Below are 14998 nucleotides of genomic sequence, written 5' to 3'. Positions count from 1 at the left end.
TTTATAAAGGACGTATAAAAATAATATTCGCAAAAAGAAAAGGAGTACTTGTGGCACCTTAGAGACTAACCAATTTATTTGAGCATGAGCTTTCGTGAGCTACAGCTCACTTCATCGGATGCATATCGTGGAAACCGATGAAGTGAGCTGTAGCTCACGAAAGCTCATGCTCAAATAAATTGGTTAGTCTCTAAGGTGCCCCAAGTACTCCTTTTCTTTTTGCGAATACAGACTAACACGGCTGTCACTCTGAAAAATAATATTGAGACTCTGAGATTAAAACTAATCAAGGAACCTTCCCTATTTTAATTACTTAGTTAAAAAAAATTTCTGGCTCTCTTCCCAGTACAGGTTACTCCATTTTAGACTAGAGTAACATTAAAAATATTTTAAATGGTCCTTCTTGGAGAGGATTTAAATGTTACTGCACAACTGAAATGACATTCCAATTCTCTTCCGCTCCATCTCTTTGATAACAAACACAGTCTAGCAGTTAGACATCCACATTAAGGTAACTATTCAATATATCCCACTGGTATTGACCTATGTTTAGTTGTAAAACTAGGTCCAAAAAGTGAGCTCCTAATCCCCACATCACCTGTGGCTGCTGCTTGGGTTGAGGATTTCCTGAGTAGCTCACCTGCTATTCTTTCCCACCTTCAACCCCCTCTTTCCTTTACGTATCCCCCATATGCTGTTCCTGCTGGGGTCTTGCTCCCCATCCCACACAACTATGCCTACTGCTGGAGTTTCACCTGTTCCCTTCCTTCACATACAAGTTCATCTGCTCGGTCATCTCTTCTCTACCAGTTCAGTTAATTTATTCTGTGGCCCATTTCCTTCTCCCTTTTCCCCTCAGATCTCCTCTGTTCTTTTTCCTCCAGGTTCATTCTGTAGGCCAGGGATGGCCAAAGCATGATCTGTTCCGCTTCCCTTCTGTCCCTGGCCAAAGCTAGTGCAAGTACTCTAGAGTCATCTCTGCCAACCTTCTACAACTTGGAAATTCCCCAATCTCCAGTTGCTTTATTACAGCAACTCTGTACCTTTTTTGTTGCTGCCACCCAGGATCTGGCCCTAAGTCTTGAGTTAGGGAAAAGGAAGCAGAAGTAGAAGTGAAGATCCTTTTAAAGTAGACAGCTCTAATTTAGAGAGGGAAGACAACATAGAGACGACTGTTTCTAAGTAGAACTCTTTTCAAACTTTTTTAGGCGTCATCTGCTTTTTAAAATAAATGAATATGCTTTCATAAATTCTAAAGCTACTGTCACTAGCGCTTACAAATAAAATGTGAAACAAAACATTTGAAAATTCTTTTACTTACCTGTCAACCCAAATTCAGGCTTTTGAGTTTCCTTAGCTGACTGCATCACTAATGCCTAAAGCAGTGCAAGTCTCTACTGCTCTCTGGGACATTGTTAGTGATTAGGAATATGGTTTTTCTTTTTCTTTTTTTTTTTCTTTCAGTCTTGTTGGATACTAACTTCCTGTCCTGAAACTTAATCTGATATCCTATATGAATCAGAACCACAATTTTTGGGGAAAATTTTATTTTTAGTTTAACAGTGAGTGTCTAATAAGCTAAATCAAAACTACACTGTATAGCACGTACTCTACAAAGTTTAGGAAACATGTTCTATCAATATCGCATCAGGTAAAATATAAGCTAAATATTTAATGTATTTGTACCTGTCTTTTAATGCAATTTGACAGTTGGAAACAGACCCCACTCTCCAAGCCGCCAATAAATGTCACCAGTAGCTCTGAAAAATGAGTTCCCCAGTAGTAAAAAGAAAAGGAGGACTTGTGGCACCTTAGAGACTAACCAATTTATTTGAGCATAAGCTTTCGTGAGCTACAGCTCACTTCATCGGATGCTGTAGCTCACGAAAGCTTATGCTCAAATAAATTGGTTAGTCTCTAAGGTGCCACAAGTACTCCTTTCCTTTTTGCGAATACAGACTAACACGGCTGTTACTCTGAAACCTTCCCCAGTAGTGCGTGTATACTGGGAAACAAAGCAGATAACATATAAAAATACATGATCAGTTGCTGGAAAAGGCTGATTCTTCGAGCCTTTAATCTTAAAACTTAATTATTAGTAAATTGTCAAACACTACCCTCTTTACAGCTTCCGAGACAATATCCTTGTTTTTGCTGAGCCACATTTTAATTTCCCTTTGCACACTTACAATTTACAGTAGTTCACTTGAACTGTTGTAGTTTATAACCATGCAATGCCACATGAGCAATTCTAGCTGATGTAAACTTGTCTTATGAGAACACTTGCATTGGTCCCTCCAACTGCTGCCGTACCAGAGCATTGTAGGTATGCATTCCACAGTTGTCAGTGCAAGTCCCTGAAGCAGGGGTTGGTGGGAATACCATTTCACTATTGAAGAGGTGCTGTAACTATTTTAAAAAGTGATTCATATGCATTAACATTTTTAATGTATACAGTAGTATGTATTTTGTAAAATTAAATGTCAGTATTACATTAAAATAGCCTTAATTTTTTAATCCAGAAAAGCTTTAGGATTGAATGCATTGCACTTTATAAAATGGAAAACTATTATTTGATGCATATTTGAAGTTACTGTAGTTCAATATGAATCATCAGGCGTATAGGTGATTGTCACAGTTTTGGGCTAACTAAATCTTTGACCTCTGTGGTCTGCTCAAGGAATCCCCTCTCAGGCCTCTAGCCATCACCATTCTCTGAGCAGGGACACATATCCCTCTCCCTCTTAACCCAGGGGGTTTAGACTTGCAGCCCCCTTGTTTATGTCCACAAGTCTGAGTCCAACACACCTGCTTGTTGCTTTCTCTTCCAGGGCTTTGACCAGTGTATGCCAGTAGTTCCAAGTAGTCAAACAGCTCTTTCAGAGCAGAGTACATTTATTTTAGGATAAAAAACCTTGAAAACATGTAAAACAATAAGAGGATTAAATGCCTGTTAAGTTCACCAGAAGCCCCCACCCCTGCCATCAGTTCTTACAGGAATTGGAATCCCTGATAAGTTCCAAAGTCTTTCAGATCTTTCAGTCAGGCTTTGCCTCTCTTGGTTATCTGGTCATGTCCATTTGTAGCCCAAGAAGCCCCTTATGTCAGTTCAAACTCTGTTTTTATATCCAAACCCTCCTGTTTTTAGTTTCAAAGTCTCCTGAAACATGTACAACCAGTCACTGTCCCTTTCCCCAGGTGGTCAGGCGTCAAACACTGGGTATCTGCATAACCAGCCTTGGGATTTTGCGTTGATCATCCATCGTGATTCCACAGGGAAACCACCTGGTGAGCCAGGAACAGACAAATACTTAGAACATTCACAGACCTTTGTATCATGCGTGCCCATATCACCTGGTCTATCTCAATATAATAGTCTCTGACTTTTTTCATGCTTTCAAGGGCTCACTCAAATATACAGATAACATTCCTAATGTTAGATACAGAGGTCTCGAGATATACCTGTTTGCCATATCTCTCACAGTGATATTGCACATATTGTTTACTGGAGTGCTTGCAGGGGTATTGTGGAACACTGCTAGGAAAATCAGCTCCCATGGTAGAGCTGCAGCATTAGCACTAATGGTATATGCTGTCTCTGCAAAAGTGCTGAGTGACTTGGGGCAGGAGAAGTGATAAGCCTTGTTTCAAATAGGAGCAATTGTGCATTATTGCAAACTGATGTGTGAAGATGTTGCAAGTGTTTGCAATGTCAGAATTCTCAAGTGTAGAACTGACTTCAAAGGGTAGATCCCTGAAAATGTCCTGAGAGAAATTTTGGAAGACTCGTAGAAGTTTCTTTTTACCACTCTTAAGGTTGGGCTTTGACAGCTACAAAGTGTTCCCTCTGTTGCATTTTCACTAATTGGAAGCTGAAAATCTGTTTTTCTACCCATAGTGCTGTAGTCTCCCCTCTTGCTCGCTTCACAGGTGCTAAATAAATGTTTTTCAGTCTGTTACATTTTGGTCTCTCTGGTTCTGGCTTTTCTGCATATTTTCTTCAGCATCTTTTGGGAGGTAAATTCATTTGTAGGAGGTGTTCAATCTGAACTAATTGAATAGCTCTTAAACCTGTAATTCAAAATATAGGAATCTATGTTCTTTCTCTGTGACTAGACTGTCTTAAAATATTTACTTCCCATGGCTCCTCTGCTTTTCACTAGTACTTGCTGTTCAGGTAAACTGTCAGTATTTGAACTCCAAACACCACCACCGCAGGCTTGGTCAGAGCTAACTTCATTCATCAGCTCCTCAGATGGCTCAAACTCTAGAGAATCTCAAATCTACTCAGTGATTTTCTTTTCAGTAAACTGTTTCCATTCTTGATGGATTTTTGTCTCACACAGTATTTTGGTATCAGTCTTATTTTCCAGCAGAAATTCCAAGTGGAATTCTGGTTGGCTATATCTTCAGTTAGTTGTGTAACAGACAGTCCTAACTCACTTTGCACACTGTGCAAATTGGCAACAGTAAAGGTGTATTTGAAATGTCTGACCAATCTCTGGCTGCCCTAATGAATGCCTGTTAGGCCACATCTACACTACCCGCTGGATCAGCGGGTAGCGATCGATCTATCGGGGATCGATTTATCATGTCTAGTGTAGACGTGATAAATCGATCCCAGATCACTCTGCTGTTGACTCCGGAACTCGACCAGGATGAGAGGCGGAAGCAGAGTCGACGGGGGAACGATGGCCGTCGATCTCGCGCCGCGAGGACGCGAAGTAAGTGATTCTAAGTCTGTCTAGGATACGTCGACTTCAGCTATGCTGTTCTCGTAGCTGAAGTTGCATAGCTTAGATGGATTTCTTCCCTCTTCCCCCCTTTTCCCCCACTCCCTCCCAGTGTAGACCAGGCCTTATACTAGTACACCCGTGAAGCAGAGCAGCAGGTTATGGGTAAAGTATCCTAAGGTATATGCTTTATTTGACTAAAAACTTTTGTTAGCATCCATGGGGTGCTCCAAGAGAATGACACACTCTCTGCCAATCTGCCACTTACTGGACTTTCCCAAAAATACCTCTGAAATGACAGTTCCCTGTGTTGCTTTTGAAAAACTCCCAGTGAAGCGTAACTTCTTGTGAACATGTTAATTATCAAACATACTGACCCCAGGAGAGTGTTGCTTTGTGTCATCATTTGTTTGGTGTCAGCAGAATGCTTGGTGCTACACAGCAACTTTAATATGGTGCCTTCAAGAACACTTCGCAGTAAAATAGCAGTTAGTTGTTAGGGGTAACACTATTTGTGCTCAAGTGGTTTTGAGTCAGAAAGCATAAATCCTGTACCATTGCAATAGGTTGGCTGTCAGTGGCCATATAAGGAAGGTTAATTTATTTTAAAATAAAAATTAAGAACAGAGAATTTACCATTTTTTTTGTAGACGCAAACCAAGCTTATGGTGTGTATCACAAGATCAGTAATTTTATGAAAGTGTTCATCCTTTCAGAAGAGAACATTGCTTTATCTTAATTCCTTACTGCAATGTTAGAAGAAGCAGGCTTCGGATAAAGCATACATCTCCATAAGCATGCCAGTACTGTATTACCAGGGATCGCATAGTGTGCTCCTTAGTAAAGAGTTAACCTGCTCATGACAAAACCTAAAAGCTACAAAGTGTTCCAACTAGTTCATGTATTTCATATCAGAAAGTGGTCAAGTGTCCTAACTATTGGTAGCATTTATGTCTTACAAAATAACTTATAAAATTTACTTTTAACCAAGTTTATGAAGAACAAACCTTTAGAGCATGGAGATACAAATCATTATTTTTTAAATATGAGACTGGCTAAATTAAACCATAGAGGTTTGGTTTAGTGAAGTTAATTGAAATCTAAACTGGAAAAATTAAGTGTCTTTCTTGGGGTGTAAATCTGTGCTTGAATGATCAGCTGCCTGATGTGGAAATGCCCTTTTAAAGTGGAACGTATGGTTCCTGAGGTTAAAACCTGTAACTGAGGAAATCAGCATGGTCTAGTGATTACAGTAGCAGCAGGACTAGGAGTCGGAATACCATTAATTCATTTCCTACTGAAACTTTGCACTAGTCAATTGTGTGACTCCGAGCAAATAACTTTGTGCATCAGTGTAACCCAGATATAAAAGAAGTGTATTGCCTGCCTCATTGAAGTGTTAAAGCTTCATTTATTTTAAAGCACTTTGATCCGGTAAAAGTGAAAACTTTGATTTCAGACATTTGAAAACTAGAGCTTAATGCTTCAGATCTGTGATGCAAATATTTAACTTTGGGTTTGTTCCTTTTTAGGAAAAGTTCGATGGCAAGATTTTGATCAAGACAGTTATGTTGGTGTCACTATGGTCCGATCTGGTCAAGACCCATACGCTCGTAATAAGTTCAATCAAGTAGAAAGTGACAAACTGCAAATGGACAGAAACATACCTGATACCAGGCATGATCAGTAAGTGCCAAACTCAGCAGTTGTTGAGTTAATCAGTTACTCTTAATTTATGGCTCTTGAGTTGCATAGGTCTCTTCTATACCCTGCACGGTTGTGTCTAAACTGCCAAAAATGAGAATTTCCTGGCCCAAGCACCTGGACTGATGCTACGACTTGAGTTTTAAACATGATAAAAAATGTTTAAGCTTGCCTGCACTTTGTCTACTGTACAGTTTCTACTTTTCTTATCACCAGTTGAACTGGTGGTGAATTACATGTCTTGTTTTTGCTAGTGTTGACAAAGACCTGGTGGCCGTTCTGTAGTGTGTGTGTGTGTCTAGTGCTTTGCTATTACTGGATCCCAGGCAGAATAAGCAAAATGCCAAAAACTGTAGCCCTTCTGTTGCAGGTTGCCTGCGATGATTCAGGAAGAGTCATGAACTGTCTGAAGCTCAAATCCCGTCCTGAGTAGCTGGGCTATGCCTCATGGAATTCCTTCAGGTCTGGGGGTTGATAGAATCCACACGTGTATACCTACTCTTGCTCTTTGAGCAGTACTCCAGCCTCAGGCTATGGTAGCTTCCACACTGCTTGTGCCCCAAAATACACCGGCTGAACATTCAGTGGATTCACAAAGCAGTGGGACGACTGGGTATCAGTGTACAGGAATATAACAGAGCTCCATGACATGTCGTGAGTGCACATGTAGTGAGCAGCTCACCTGCACATGAGTTAGTATAAGGAAGAGGGCACACTTGTTTGCCCCAAGAGGTGTGAACTACCTCAATTTATGTGAGTGGGGTGTTAACTTTGAAGTCTGTGGGTATGCATACGCTACGGAGACAATACTGGCGTAGCTACAGCACCATAGCTATGCTGGCATAACCCCATGGTGTGTAGACGCACTAACAGCAATGGAAGGGGTTTTTCTGTCACTGTAGAAATGTCACCACTTAAAGCGATGGTAGCTAGGTTGACGGAAGCAGTTCTCTATCTATGTAGCTGCATCTACACTGGGGGTTAAGTTGGTGTAGCTATGTCAGTTGGGTATGGATTTTTTTTTTCATATCCTTGATGGCTGTAGCTATGTTGACCTAAATTTTAAACCCAAACCAGTCCTGTGTGTCTCTAGACGTGATAGAGACTATTCAAAGAAACTGTGATCCATTGCTGGTAGTGGTAGTCAGGTTCCCTCTGAACTGATACTGAAAATGGCTTAACTAACAGTTTAGATGGGAGAAAACCACTTTCATTATCAGTTTAGGGAGATTCTTTGCTGACCACGCTCTTGACAATGGATTGCAATGTAGATTGTGGGGGTGGGGGGAGAAATATGTGTCGTCTTTAGCTTTTTTGAGCATTAAAACTATACTTTTGGAATGTCTACGAGACTTCGAGCATTTCCCTCTTGCCCATTTTAACCTTGTGTGAACCTTGAGCACTGGGGACACGTAGGCTAAATCTTCTGACTTGTTACCCACTGGATGACTTATCAAGGGTTGCATTATTCATGATACTACAAAACCCAGTATTATGTCTTATTGCAAAGTCACTGGATAAGGATATGATTCTTCAGCTGTTAAAGATTAGCTAGTTACATAGTATTGTAGACAAAGAAACCTTATTTTTAATATGTATACGTAGGTGTGGAAACTAGGCGTGCGGGGAGTGCTCCAGCACCCCCAGGTTTTATGTGGGGCCACTGGCCCCGCACTCAGGCCTCCACTGCCCCGCCCAGGGCTTGGGTCCTGGCCACCAGCCCTGTTGCCTGGCTGCTGGCCCCACGCCCAGGGCTCCGGGCCGGGGCCCCACTTCCAGCCTGTGGCCCCAAGCCTGGGACTCTGCTTCCCGGCCCTGCACCTGGGGTTCGAGTCCAAGCCTCTGGCCCTGTACCCCTGGCTCTGGTCCTGGCTGCTGGCCCTGTACCCAGAGCCTGGGGCTCTGCTCTTGGGGCACTAGCTTCACTCACTGGCCCTGTGCCTGGGGCCCTGCACCCAGCCCCCGGCTCCTGGGGTCCCAGCCTTTAGCCTCACTCCCGGGGCTCCACTTCTGACTCTGCATGTGGCGTCCCGTCTGTGGGCTCATGCTTGGGGCTCTGCTCCTGGCCCTGTGCCCACCCCCAGCCTTTCCCTCTTACCCCTGTTTGGGGTCGTGTCTTGTCTCTCCCACCCCCTGCCCCCCCCCCCCCCCCCCCGAGACACGGCATTGCTCCCGGCTGCAGCTGAGGGGGTTGCGGATAGGAGTAAGGTGCTGGATTTCAGTGCCCCCACTGTTATAAGGGTTCCAGCACCACTGTATGTATATCAAAATGGTGTGCGTAGACCTCCAAGTGTAAGGCTGTAAATTACACTCAAAATTGAAAGTGGCTCCCAGAGTCCCTTGTCATACATAAACTTGCTTCAGTGTTGGTGTTTACACTTAATATTTCCATAAAACTATCTTGGTGTAGTGAAATGAAGAGTTGCTGTGTGGGATACTGATTTATCAGATGAACATATTTGTGTGATCAAATCACATAAGCTCAGGATTTGTCTTTTTGTTTCATGTGAAGCTGAGCAGCATAAAGTCATGCTATTGGTAGTGAATGGTATTCGTGCTCGATGATGGAAAAGCTGTTTAGTTTCTGTGAAGTAAAGAGCACTTTAGCATGAAGATTGCTTTGTCGTCACTATTTTTTTTTCTTCTGGAGTTCAGTTTATAGGAAGAGGTTACGTGAGTAACTAGTGAGTTCTCATTACCAGCTGTTCTTGGTAATTACAACATTCTGGACAGTAGCTGACCTGGCATTTCAGTGAGTTGCACATTATGACCCTAATTTAGCAACCACCTATGCTCCCCTGGACATCAAGAGCGATTATTCTAAAAAGTGAAAGAGCAGAAAAAGGGATTGATTTCTTTAAAGGGAGGAGTTGGCATTTAACACAGAATTCTAGAATGACAAATGAGTCAGGTACTCAGCCTTTCTGATCCAGCCCTTCTCCCCCCCCTCAGTGCTGTTAAATGGCCAGGAAAGAATGCTGGAGAACCCACACTGGTGTCTGGGGCATACCTAGAACACATTTAGTAAATGGAATAATGAAATCCAATTGGCTGATAGATTGAAGAGGCTAAACTTACAGGAGCCCAACCAAAACCGAAAAACAAGTCTTTTTTTCCCCCTTCCCTCCTTGAGGGCTGGGTGATAAGAAAGGATGGTTACAATTGTGAATTGTTTTGTCTTTTCCTTACTTCAGGCTGCACATAGTCTTATAAATATTTTAATGTTCTGTTTCAGAGTAGCAGCCGTGTTAGTCTGTATCTGCAAAAAGGAAAGGAGTACTTGTGGCACCTTAAAGACTAACAATTTGTTAGTCTCTAAGGTGCCACAAGTACTACTTCTCTTAATGTTCTGTGGTTTCTTTCAGAATGTGCCAAAAGAAATGTTTGGATCAGAGGGTGTCCTCAGCTGTTTGTGATCATGGATTATTAGAATGAACATATAAATTTGAGAATTAACTTACTTTGTACCCCTATAACTACAGAAAAAATAGATTTATCCTTTTACTTTCTACAGGTATAGTTATATTGTGTGTCCTTAATTAAATTGTGTTCCATTTTCAGAATGCCTTTTGAGTTCACATGGCATAAATCAGGGGTTCTCAAAATTGGGGTCAGGACCCCTCGGGGGTTGTGAAGTTATTACATGGGCGGTCATGAGCTGTCAGCCTCCACCCCAAACCCAACTTTGCCTCCAGCATTTATAATGGTGTTAAATATGTAAAGAAGTCTTTTTAATTTAAAAAGATGGTTGCACACAGAGGCTTGCTATGTAAAAGGGGTCACCAGTACAAAAGTTTGAGAACCACTGGCATAAATCTGTGTTTGCGTCAATTTTTTCTAATAAAGTCTGTTATAGTGGCCACCTATCCCAATACTTGAGTTAGATTTGTCTTTGAAAAAATGATGTTTTTAATACATCTGTGCTTTCCACTAATAATACAGCTTTTTGGGGTAGCTGAGTAGTGTAATGGAATTGAGCTCCACCTATTAAAAAAAGGAGGCGACAAAAAATAGTCCTTTTGGAGACTATTAGAAAGGCAGAATAATTGCCGAAAACAGAAGTAGCTCTCTTGCGGTGTCTAGCCCTTTGCCCTGCAAACTCTTGTCAGTCCATTGGCTTATAAGATAGATGACATGTGGTTGCTTTACAGCTGCTGACCTATTGATGGTCTTGTGACTTAGGCTTGGTCTACACTAGACTTGGATTGACATAGGCTGCCTTATGTCGACCTGGGGCATGCACAAGGGGGACAAGTTGGGACATGCCCCCCCCCCCCCCCCCCGAATTAATTGGCAGAGGCACAGAACTCCTCCAGCCCCGGTGCTGTGGCGGCGGCACAAAACCTGCCCCTCCAAAAGCAGTGAAATTTAAATTCCTTTGCACGCTCCTGTGTCAACCTAACTATGTAAGCGTCTACACTGCAGCGTTGCTTCTGCCAGCGTAAGTTGCCCACTACACCCACCTAATAACTCTCCCACCACGAGAGAGTAGTGCTTAGGTTGATGTAGATAGGGCGGCACAGTGTCTGTGTAGACACTGCGTTATACTTTAAATCATCTGTTGGCTGCCAGCCCTGCGTGGGGCTTATAGCTGGAGCCCACCCACGCCAGGGGTCCCAGCTGGAGCGGTCTGGTGATGGGGCTGACAGCTGTGAGCCCCAGGGCGGGAGGGGGCGGGGGGCATATAGTTCAGACTGTGGGCCCTGGGAGGGGAGTGCCCCACAATGCCCCACACAGTTAAGTCTGTGGAGATGCTCCCAGTGAGGACGTGCACCACCAACAGAGAGGGTGTAGTGTGGCCGTGAGCAGCAGTGGCTGTACGTCGACCTTCGGCTATGTCTGTTAGCACTTTTGTCAGTAAAGTTTGTCACTCGGGGGTGTGGAAAAAACCACACACACGCACCCCCAGAGCGACATAAGTTATACCAACAGAAGTGCTGGTGTGGATAGCACTATGTCAGTGGGAGATGCTCTCCTGCCGATATACCTACAGCCGCTCATTGAAGGTGGTTTAATTATGCCAACGGGAGAGCTCTCTCTCCTGTTGGCATAGAGCTGCTACACAGGAGACATTACAGCGGTGCAGCTGCAGTGGTATAGCTGTGCCTCTGTAAGGTCTCTTATGTAGACATAGCCTAACTTAGGTTGACTTAATTTTGTAGTGTAGCCAATGTCTTACTCTTGGGTCTATTCTTTTGTGTTCTGTTATCACCTTCAAGAACTTAGAGTGTCTTGGCTTAGTACTAGTGGCTCTTCTCGCTCTCATCTCGGTTAGTTTGTTCCCACCCACACTCTTTGGTTTTTGGAATCCATCTGCTCTAGTGCTGACTGTAGACTACTATTTTGGTATTTAGGCATGCCAATTTCATCTCAGTATCTCATGCTGTTTCTGTACAATTGAGAACATTGGCATAGTGCTAATACAGTGGTTCTCAACTGGGGGTCCGTGAGTCCCGAGCCGCCCCGTGGGGTTAAAGCTGGGAGCCCCAAGGTCCCCCCAGCATCCCTTGGGGCAGGAAACCTGAGGCCCCCCTCCCACCCATCTGGCATCTGAAGCCCTGAGTTGTGCCCCACCCCCAATGCCCTGCAGGGCTAAAGCCCTGACCCCCACGCCCCCTCTGGGTTATAGAATTTGTATAGCATGGGGGCCGGGGAGGGAGAGCTCAGAAAGAAAAACGTTGAGAACCCCTGTGCTAATGGATCCACTTTTAGCACTTAACAGTCCCCAAATGGAAAAGTAAATGTCCCAGAACCTTCATTGAGAGATTTGATGGTCCTCACAGCAAGTTTCAGCTTAATCCATCCATTTTGTATTCTCATTGAACAGGAGAAGGGTAATTGTGTAACCTTCATACACAACCCCAGTGCTGTTCAGCAGTCCGCTCAGAAGCAGTCCTCCTGAAAAAGAATAGGCCTGATATTAAACTCCAACTTCTGTCATCACATTTTCTGAGCCAAAAATGGAACTGACTCTATGTTCTGCTGTAGCTGTAAGGAAATCTGAGACTTTGGTGCCTTGTTTAAAAAGCAGAAAGGAAATGGAGAGTGCCTGACTTGCTTGTAAATTCAGTGGAAATGCATTCTAGTAGGGGTGTGAGATGTCTTAGACTATGAGTGTATAGATGGGCTCACTAACCAGAACAGGTTGATGTGTTCTGAACAACCACGCTTTTCCAAGCTGCACATAAGAGCACTCAACTGTGGGCATTGCACTCCTTATCCATTCCCCACAAGACTGCTTAACTGAAATCTGCATCTGAATGGAATAGAAGCCAGATGAAAATAAACCTACAACCTTTTTGGTTGTCTTCCAAAGTGCTCCCTCTTCCTTCCCTACTCACTTGCTTTGCCAAAAATACTGGAGACAGGAAGGGAATTAAAGGATTCATAGGTGGCCTGTGAACAGGTGATTTTCCCACACTTCAAAACACAGCCCACACACTGTATAGGGCCAAAGCTCATCCCCTTTGTGGTGATTGGCTTTATTTGCAAAGAAACAAATAATTGCATTTCAGTAGCACTTTGAGACCCCAATTGAAATCATAGTTCCATTGTGTTAGGTGCACCTAGTAAGAGTCGTTCTCTGCCCCAATAACAAATTTCAGCCCAAGCCTTCTCCCCTTCTTTAATGCTGATAGGTTTACTCCCTGAGTTCTGTTGAGCCTGAGGCCTCTCAACCCATACTGTTGCATCCACCAGTGAGCCGTCAGGAATACATCGGCCGTTCCCTGCAGCATACAAACACCTGCTGAGAGGGATGGCCAAGAGAAGGACTGCCATGCTGGTACAGGAGCTAATGGACTCTTAATTCTTGAGTGAAGCCTAAAATCTGATGCTTCTGTCTGCATTTGGGGTGTCAAAGATCATGAAAAGCACAAGTAAGTTACTTTCTTCTCAGTACAACTAAGCACATCTCTTCAATAATACAATAAAGCCTTTTTTAGAAATCTGTGGCAGGAACATCTCCTTGAAAGTAAAGTGAAATGCAAAAGAAAGTTTGCATGTTAACAATTGATCTAATACACTTTCTATGTACCATAATTAAACAGCCTTGAGAAAAAGGGGCCCTCAAACTTACTGCCTTTTAAAGGAAGAAATAATCAATAAGAGCACTTTTCCCCCCAGGGTTGTGCATTCAGTGGATTTTTAAAGGGGTGGTGTTTAAATTTAGATTTTAAAAACTGTTTTTATCAAGTGTTCAAAACACTCTATCAAACACATCTGTGTGAAAAAAAAAAAAGTATGAAGGTAAAGTTATTTCATTTCAGAATAAAAGCTTGCAGACTGCTTCCTTGATTTCTGAAGACTTTTTTGCTTTAAATACAGTGTAAGCAAGGTTGGTGCAACCTATTTAATCAAGATTAAAGCATTAGTCATTCACAATGTGGAGCTCTTCAATAACTTGAGGAAAACAAAGTGAAACGAGTGGCTTGCTTGTAGCTCTTGAATAAATATACTTAGTGCCAAAAATATTAAAATTAATGGAGTCAATCATAAGTAGGTTAGATAAAATACAGAAATGAAGTAGTTAGGTTAGTTAAACATGGCAGTGCTTTAAAGATGGGAGTAGCTAGGAGAGGCAGAAGAGAGGGGGATGGGGAAGGTATTGGCATCACCTTTGTTTTCTTTAACAATTTGTAACTACAAATTGTATAGCAACCTGGAATTTCCTCACACTTGTGATAGGCACGCTGATTAGAAGAAGATCTTGTATATGTAACGTTAATCATTCTGGAAAGCAGGAAGAATTCCGTTGCTGCCAGGAAAGTATTGAGGGCTTGTCTACACTCTCAGCAATGTAGCTGCATTGGCTTAGTGAAGACGCTACCTATGCTGACAGGAGAGTTTCTCCCATCAGTGCAGGTACTCCACCTCCCTGAGAAGTGGTTGTTATGTCAATAGGAGACGCCCTCCATCGACATAGCACTATCTACACTAGGAGTTAGGTTGGTATAACTGCGTTGCTGAGGGGTGCGGATTTCCACACACCAGAGCGATGCAGTTATAGCAACATAAATTTGTAGTGTAGACCAGAGCTCAGTAAAGTGGAGAAACTTGCCTACAGTGTACTGAGAAGTTGTAAAGAGATGGCCTTTTATTTGCCTTTTTGAGGTAAACTTTAATGCATGAGAAATCTAATCCTACATCTGTTTCAACACAGCACTTTCATTTTAAAAAATAAAACCTCAGCCCCCATCTTGTTATAATTTTAATGATCTTACTGGGTAATGTGTATCTTGGAGAGTTCCTCCTTTTGTGTTGAACTGTGATAGCTGATATCCTTTGGACTTGGCTAGAGTAGATGTATGATATACTTCGTTATGCTTAGTTTCTCCATCTGCAAAATGGAGATGATACTTTCCTTTGTGGAGTGTTTTGAGATCTACTGATTGAAAAGCTCTATAACAGCTAGTTTTTGTTGAGGTGGATTGAAAGAGTTTCCCACAATGGTTTCCTATGCTGTTGAACTCCATATGTTGACTGTATGCAGGATGTATAGGTCTGTTTGATCACTTTTCACTAAATCATCCTATAAGGACAGCCTACTCTGGGGAGAGTTA

General features: G+C 42.6%; 1 protein-coding gene across 1 annotated transcript in view; it reads left to right on the top strand.

The window, feature by feature from the left end:
- GALNT2 (polypeptide N-acetylgalactosaminyltransferase 2) overlaps positions 1-14998 on the top strand; it is a 169329-nt gene that overhangs the window by 89168 nt on the left and 65163 nt on the right. Inside the window, exon 3 of the mRNA XM_048843911.2 lies at positions 6266-6419. Within this exon, the coding sequence (XP_048699868.1) occupies positions 6266-6419 (154 nt within the window). The remainder of the gene's footprint in view (positions 1-6265; positions 6420-14998) is intronic.

Source organism: Caretta caretta, chromosome 3 (genome assembly GCF_965140235.1).
Source record: "Caretta caretta isolate rCarCar2 chromosome 3, rCarCar1.hap1, whole genome shotgun sequence".
Lineage (NCBI taxonomy): Eukaryota > Metazoa > Chordata > Testudines > Cheloniidae > Caretta > Caretta caretta.
Note: the sequence above shows the minus strand (reverse complement) of the source record. Positions and strands in the feature narration are given on the sequence as shown.